Source organism: Oncorhynchus kisutch, linkage group LG7 (assembly GCF_002021735.2).
Source record: "Oncorhynchus kisutch isolate 150728-3 linkage group LG7, Okis_V2, whole genome shotgun sequence".
Classification (NCBI taxonomy): Eukaryota; Metazoa; Chordata; class Actinopteri; order Salmoniformes; family Salmonidae; genus Oncorhynchus; species Oncorhynchus kisutch.
In genome coordinates, this window is record NC_034180.2 from 38,975,767 (window position 1) to 38,984,362 (window position 8,596).

General features: G+C 42.3%; 1 protein-coding gene across 1 annotated transcript; it reads right to left on the bottom strand.

Annotated features, from left to right (window-relative positions):
- Positions 1-17: 17 nt before the first annotated feature.
- On the bottom strand, positions 18-8,596 carry kbtbd11 (kelch repeat and BTB (POZ) domain containing 11). Its single transcript, XM_020488212.2, has 2 exons — positions 7,690-8,596; positions 18-4,899 (listed from the first exon to the last, which is right to left on the bottom strand). Exon 2 carries the CDS (start codon positions 4,773-4,775, stop codon positions 2,613-2,615), a length of 2,163 nt encoding a protein of 720 aa, XP_020343801.1. The 5' UTR covers positions 4,776-4,899; positions 7,690-8,596; the 3' UTR covers positions 18-2,612.

The following is an 8,596-nucleotide window of genomic DNA, read 5'->3' on the forward strand; positions in this document are numbered from 1 at the left end:
ATGATACTGAAATGATACTTTTTTCAAACACTAAATATTTTATTTGCAGCACTTAGTTTTGACTGAAATACATCATCCAACAGTTAGTTTGTTAGCTGTTATTTTATATGCTAATTAGCAGTAAGAAAGCCTTCAACCAACACTGTACTTTCAAGCATTTATCATCCAAAACCAACAGTCCGTAAAAGCTTCACTACACACTGAAGGCAGCCAGCAAAATACCAGACAAATAAGTCCACATCTACTCAGTCATCACAGTTACAACAGCCTCTCAAGGATACTGTTACCAAAAGTAGTAGTAGCATTTTGTTCACCAAATAAACTCCACTGAATCAATCCAACGTATTAACAAAACTCCCAATTGGTGTATTATTGCTAAAAGCAAACAAATATGTCAAATTCCTAAGAAAGCGCAAGGAGATGAAGTGCTATTGGACCCATTTCCAATATTGTAAATGTAAAAGGGATTAGGCATATTTTAACAGAACAGATGAACACTGAGCTGAAGTTGATGCAAAATATTCTTCCGACTAATTGCAGTGTGGACGAGATGATTAAATGCATTATAAAGGGACAGGCTACACACCAAAGGAGATATACATCATCTAATAGGGGCAAACGTCTTCATCATCGGAAATTATACTGAAATAGTCAAGTACTTGAGAGACAGTTCAACAGCATCTGGAATTACATACTGTGTATGACGGTCACAGTCTTTCTGGCTGGCTCATCAAATACTTGTGGGAGATGACAACATAATAGCATTTTCATTATCGGTAGGTCTATGGCAAATTCCCCTGGCCTGCATACGAGAAATGACTCCTCACTTCTCTGAAGAATGTTAAAGAACAGAGTAGCTACGTGTGCCTTTAAAAAAAAAATGTATGTGTAGTTCTGTCCTTCAGCTGTTCTGGTCTATTGATGTTCTGTATTATGTCATTCTGTATTATGTGTCATGTTCTGTGTGGACCCCAGGAAGAGTAGCTGCTGCTTTTGCAACAGCTAATGGGGATCCTAATATAATACCAAAGTAGCAGTGAGTGTGGTGCCCTTGTTTTCACAGCAACATTGATACATTGTTGCTAATACTAGTGTTGCGTGTGGATGTTAGAGAGATCATAAGACTGTTTTTGATCTAGGATATTATCACCCAAATATATTTAATATTTATTTATTTAGTGAAATATCTGAAAGGGTTTGATATGTCGTATCAAACCAGACTATTTTGTCTTTGGCAAATGTGAGGCCTAACGCTTCGATCAAACCTACAGCGCCGTTGTGCAAAATGGTACGCAAACCGCCTATTCATACAATTTGACGCATACATCGATAAATCCAACATATACATCACACCAAACGCACTGCAACTGCCTCTGCAACGCAGCGCTGCAAGGCAAGCGCAGGGTTCCATTGGAAATGGATGTAATTCTGGTGTACCACAATGCAATGACGCTGTCGGTGTAATCGAAGCGTAAGAATGAGCAGTAAGCAGTGAGCACCATCCCTCATATCTACAGTATGCGGACTCAATCCGGCATTCTGTAAACATCAGTGCACACCTAGGGCCTGTTTCAATCAAACTCAGGAACCTAACCCGATCCACAGATTCAGAACCATTCTTATGCTGCAATAATTCACCTTGTTTCTAGTGTGTTGAAACTCAACTCAATTGTATGTGCGGGTAGAGTGTTGTGTTTGACACAACCTGGAAGGCTGGGTAATGGTTCTGAATTAATAGTTGGGTAGTAGTTTTGAATAAATAGGTGTGTACTGGTTTTGAACCTAACCCACTGGGCACAGACGTCAATTCAACGTCTATTTCACGTTGGTTCAATGTAATTTAATTGAAATTACATAGAAACAATGTTGATTCAACCAGTGTGTGCCCAGTAGTAATGCATTAATATGTAATTGCATTGTGCTCTTCAACATTATTCATTGATGATCTATAATAGTAGAATACAATTATTGTAGAAGATACATGTGGCTTATTGTGCTCCTGCTGGTCAATGGCCTTGTGAAGTAATGTCAAGGGCAGTTCTGGTATCAGGCCTTGGGGCTGTGTGAATGTTATAGCCCTCCCACTGTTCCTTCATAGAGCAAACATCACCGCCGTAGCAGGCCTTGTGTTGTTTATGGGTTCGCTTGTGTAATTTGCTTATAGGACCTGTGCGTGCCAGCTGTGTCAGTCACTTGTCCCCTCAACTGTCCCCTCATTCAGACTATTCCATCTCTGCGGTTTGATTTTTGGCTAAAAGCCACCAGCCAGCAAACAATATTCTAAACAATATCTATTCTAACTATCTGCAATTGCAAAAGTACACAATACAAAACTGAACACAGGGAAATGCAACAACAAACAAAAACTACTATGTGTGTCATTATCTCATTATGTGGAGTCAGATGCATTTCTGGTTGCTCTCATTCAACATGTAAAAGTAGTCCTTGTTAAGGCTTGTCCTGTTAACTCGCCATGCAAAGAAACACATTCCATTACGAGCAGGTACACTGGACAGGGGAAAATAAAGGTGAAATATGTTCATCTTATTTTAAGGTCCACTATATTAGATTGATGGGCGTCTGTAAAGTAGCATCAGTGATCCATGGTCACATCACATCAATCTGTCAGTCTTCTCAGGCAGACTGAGGATGAAAGGGAACAGTAGGCCCTTAGCTTCCAGTGGTGGCTTGAGTGGTTCATCTACAAAGTAAGAGCCGTCCTCCTCCACCACAAACTGCAGAGTCTGAGTCTTGTTCACACAATAGATGCAGTTTCCGATGACGGCACACCTGAACGGCATAGGGCTGCCCTGCCGCTGCGATGCGCAGTCATGCCACATTTTCACTATGGTGTCGTACTTGAACACAGTGACCCCCTGGTCACGGTTGACGTCAAACCTGTAGATGAAGCTTTTCAGAGCCACCATGTCGGTTGACTTTTTCCTGCTGTTGTTGTAGGGGCACTCCTGCCACTCGTCCCCCTTGGGGTCATATTTTAGGAGACGGTAGAACAGAGACCCTCCAGAGACGTAGAGCTCTCCGTTACAGGTGGTGGCTTCATGGGCCACAGCGAACGCCCCTTTGGGTAAGGGAGCCACTGTGGTCCATCTGTCAGTCCGAGGGTCGTATTTTTCTACTGTGAACAAACACTCCCCTCCTATGGCGTACAAGTTACCCTCCATAGACACAAGCTTGAGCTGCGACCGCGCCTGGTTGAGCGGCCGAACCTCGCTCCAGCGGTTAGTGATGGGGTTGTAACAGAACACCTTGTCTGAGACCTTGCCCTTATCTCCATATCCCTTTATCCCACCGGCCACAAACAGGTAGTTGTACATGGTGCAGATCCCACAGCCCTTAGTGTTAATGTCCTCCGGCATCAGAGTCAGAGGTCTCCAGTCATTGGCTGCCTCGTTGAAGTAGTAAATCATGTGGTTCTCCTCGAAGGATGCCACGGACAGAGGGCTCTGTGGTCGACTGTTACACCGACTCGGAGGTCGGCTCCCGACACGGTCAAACACATCGTTGATCTCAGCGACCATCAGGGACCTCTTCCCCTCCATTCTCTTCTTCAGGACCAGATCCCTCTCCGACCCCGTCAGACGCCCGTACACCGCTGGGTCCTGCAAGATCTGGAGGAAGTTGTCACTCATGAAGCGATAGGCCGTCTCTTTCAGTTCGTTGAGTCGTTGCTTCTTGGCGATAGTTAGAATCTCATAACAGTTCTCTGCTGTGACCTGCTCTGAGATGGTATCCATAGCAGCCTGGACGGCACATGGGATCTGTAAGATCTTAGCTCCTGTGATCACCTCTACCACATTGTCCTTGTGCACATTCATCTGAGAGGTGTAGATATAGTCTATCAGGATGGTCAGGGTCTTGTAGTTCAGCCCTTTCACTTTTAGGATGTCTCTTGACTGACGAGCCTTGAAATAGTCACTCTTCCCTGCCAGAACAGACTTGTGAACACTTATTTTCTGGCCACCGACTTCAATCACTAAATCTGGCTCCTCTTTAGGCGTTGTGTTACTGACCCTACCATGGCCACTACTGCCCCTGTGTCCTTGGTTCGACTCAAGCCCTGACTGTCCATGCAATGTGTCATATTCTGTGGGAGAGCTGTGGCTGAACAAGCACCCCAGCTCTTGTATGGTTGGCTGGTTGCCCATGGTGATACAATGAGTGTCAGGCGCAGCGGTCCCCTGCTCCCGGGAGTCAGTGACGTTTGTGATGTGACACTGACTCCTCACTATGCTCTCTCTACAGAGGGACAGAGACCCTTCCGCTTCCTCTCTGGCCTCTCCCTTGAAGCATAGAGAGGGACCCACACTGCAGGGCACTTTGGCCCTCGCTCCATTCATATCCTCACTGATACCGTTTCTGCCATGAGTACAGTTCTGGTCTCTACCAGCATCAAGCTTGGGTATGTGAGATGTATGTGCTTGATGAGAAGGATCCGTAATGTGAAACTGATCTGTATTTGAGATGTGTGATCCATCACCCTGTGGACGGTCAAATTGATGATGCCCAATCACCGTACCACCATCCAACAAGTACTCCTTTGTAACTGGTGTGCTCTGTCGACAGAGTCCCTGGTCGCCCAGTACGAATCCCAGGTCTGGAACATTAGTGCTCGCCTCCTGCTTCCTTGGGAGGGAACAGACACCCCCATCCTCATCCGAGGGGGAAGAGAGAAGGTCCGAGCAGATGGGGTGGTGGAAGATGACATCTGCCTCCACTGTGTGCACCCCTCCTCTCTGTCTCTGTCTGTCATTCATCCTGTCTGATCAGAGCTAGTGGCAGTTCAGCTCCTCAGTGTTCATAATGAGGAGGATCCAACACAGTCTTCTGGAATCACTCCTACAGATCTTGGCAGGTCTTGTCTCGTGAAACTCTTTGACACTTTAGGGGAGAAGAGAAATATATATTGAAATATGAAAGTTTCAAAGAACTAAAACATGTCAATTGTTGGCAGTGATACTTGAAAACTCAGAGGGGCGCCCTTACTCCAAAAGAAACAAATGGAGCCTACTTTGGCATATCTACAGAGATTTATGGAGTAGCTTTTATGTTTTCTCCAAATGCACTAAACTCTACTGTAAAAGGCACTAAGAGAACACATACTTTTAAAATTATACAGATATTATTATATGGTCTAATTGCACATTTGACAATTGTTGTGCAGGAAAATATTAATTCTAGGCCTATTATAAAGATATTAGACAGTGTGAATTGAGTAGTAAGTGAATTATTGTAGATATTAACAGCTAACACACATGACGTACTGGGTGATCATACTAATCGAGTATTTAAATTAATCGCGACCCTCGCTGGAGAATCGCACATAGGGCGCATGCTCGGTGGCACCTCCATCCCACCAGCAAGAATAAGCAAGACCTAGCATGAATAAGGCCGTGACCGCCGAGATTTCCCTTCAAAATAAAAGTTCCGCAATGAAGATGGTAAGAAAAAATACAAAAAGGGTTGAAATTTGTAACATTTTATGAGGACATTTTTGCAGAATTTTGTATATTTCACAAATAATATTATAGCACTGACATTATTGTTAACAGCATTAAAATGTATGATTACTCGATAGTTATCATGTACAACAGTACTACAAATAACAAAACATTATTTATAATGCAACTATTAATATTAATAGTATAATAATTATTATAATAATCAACTTTAGAAAAACTAATCCCATTATTAATTAGCCCATTCCTATTGCACGATAATCAGTAAGTTTTTAATATTGGACAGACATATTGCACCTTACACAATTTTCTGTGAGGCGGGTCCATTCTATTTGCACAATGGACATACACATTGCATTGTACACAATTTTCTATCTTTAAAAGTGGGCTCTTTGCCTTTTTGCAATTTATAAACTGACATTTTCGGTGGACTGACAATGGATCCCTATTTAAACTATCCTCCTCATACAGAGTTGGCTACAATTTAAATTTCATCCTCCAGAAAAGGCAGATCTAATATTACAGCAAATAATATGGCTAAACTCCAACGTACTGATAGAGAAAAATTAGTTTTACAAGAAGGGTATAATATTTATGACGCACATTGTAAACAAGAACGGTAAAATTGTCACAAAGCAACTATCAACAGTGTACAGAGGTCTATGCCCAACACAAAATTATAACCAACTCATCGTGACTCTGCCACAAAATTGGAAGAGACAATTACTTAAAGAAGAAATTTAAGAATTAGTCTCTCTGCCACCCATAAAACAATCATAAATGATTAGTATAAATCAAAAAATATATAAGTTCATTTAAACTTAAAAGGTTTGACAGCAATAATGTATAACATTAAAGTCAGTTGTGAATAGGTTGATGTCCCAATACCTTGGCATCGGGTCTATGATTTGACATTTGAAACAACAATTGACACATCAATCCGTTCGTTTCAATTTAAGCTGTTATATAAAATACTTTCTACAAAAAGAGAGCTCAATATATGGGGCATTGAACAGTCTGACTGGGGCAGACTCTGCCACGAGGAGTCAGAATCAATAGAAAATATTTTCTGGTACTGGCTATTGGTGGCTCTCGCTTTTGGAGTCAGGACCAGGAATGGTTGTTATGTTATAATATCAGGGTTCAGATTGACCTGCAAACTGTATTGTTAGGGAATCTGAAAAAACACTATCAGTCAATGGTAAATATCATTATACTCTTGGGTAAAGTATTTATATTTAGGGCAATATGGTAGAAATCTTACAAATAGGGAGGTTCAGGACCCTCGTTAGACATAATAGTAAAATGGAGGGATGTATTCCAAAATGGCGTTAAACTGGTCGGTTTATCTGTGGACATTAGAAGGTTGGAGTTAACATCAGAATGAATAGTAGATTGGCCTCTGTGGGTGAAAATCCAGCACTTGTAGAAAGAGACAATTAGGAATATATGTATAATTATTTAACTACAGGTACTGTAGATGTGAGCGAAATAGATGTAAGTAGCAGTAGAAGTCAATGGAGGCTGCTGAGGGGAGGGCGGCTCATAATAACGGCTGGAACGGAGCAGATGGAATGGCATCAAACCACGTGTTTGATACCATTCCACTCATTCGCTCCAGCCATTACCACGAGCCCAACCTCTCCAATTAAGGTGCCCCTAACCTCCTGTAATAAAAAAAGGGGGGGCGAGTATAGGTTAAAAAGGGGGGGGGTGAGTATAGGTTAAAAAGGGGGGGAGAGTATAGGTTAAAAAGGGGGGGGAAGAGTATAGGTTAAAATGTTTAAAAGTATACCGAAGGGAATTCTTATTCTGAAGAATTCCACAAATCCAGACCCGGAAGTACTTAGTTATTCTTGCCTGATTCACAACAGTTTTAGTGGTAACTGCTGACTGATAGATAGATAGATTCATGTTGAATACGATAGGGGAGGAGGATAAGGAAATCCGCCCAAGCGCACATTAAGCAGTCAAATTGTGTCATAGGTTAATAGAAATTGATTAATACATTCATTCATCACAATGAAATGTTAAGAAATATAAATTGGGAACCTTGTGCGCAATATAGCCTAATTGCAACGCATGCAATTATTGCAGGCTAATTTTACAGTTTGGCTAAATCATCATTAAAGATGGAAATGGTAATGCATCTCGACTAATATAAAACATTGGCCAAAATAGCATGCATATTATTATAGGGTAGCCGACTTACGTGTTTAGATGCAGGTAGCGCAATTCAATGGACTGCTCTCGGCAGTCTCTCACACAAAGCCCAGTTATGGGAGGTAGCCCGAATCTTGAAAATAGGAGAACCTCACAAATGCAATACGGCTGTCTTTTCCCTCGTATATAGAGGATATTTCGTTAATGTGGCCCCTAATTCCACGTCCATTAGAGACATATCACTTGTTAATTGAGCTCCAGGACAAATAGTCTCCGGGTAAATGGATCATTGTTATTCCTTCACAACTCATAAGAGAAAATCCACTGTAGCTACGTCTTGTCTGAAACCAAACGCAAACAGTTATTACAGAACTTAGTCTTTCAGAGTACCGATCCACAACAAATATGTCGCCAATATCCTCCTGCAGCTCTACAGTGCGTCTGAGCTAAGCATAGATAGAGCATCAAAAATCAATCCAGCATGGACCAGGGATCTCCGTCTCTGCTGCCACTACTCTGTTTTGCCTTTTCCAGTAGACTACCGACCGACGGTTATTGATCTAGAGTAGACCACACCCCCTCTCAGTATTCACCCCACATACATAGGCATGGCTATCCCCATCTGCCGGGTTTGCACCCTGCACGAGCTGGAGGCAACCGGAGGTGAAAATGCGACATTCCTTCACACGCCTTGTGCGCGATTTACCATGAGGGAAACCCAGCGATCTGAGCCCCTGCGTGCGTTATAATTCCATGCCTCTGTATAAATCCTAGTACTTCAAAAGCAAACCCAACGGGCAACGAGTCTGCTGTTCACTATACAACGGACACGTTTGTGTTTCCCCTAGTGGGGTACTGTAACTCTAAAGACCCATGTGTCCAGATTAAAATGTACTAGGCTACTGCCTTCTGCTTGGTATGCTACAACATCCCATAATAGTTCAGTCTGAAAGGAA

Coding starts and splice junctions, on each gene's coding strand:
- kbtbd11 (XM_020488212.2), bottom strand. CDS start 4,775: ATGAATGACAGACAGAGACAGAGAGGAGGGGTGCACACAGTGGAGGCA.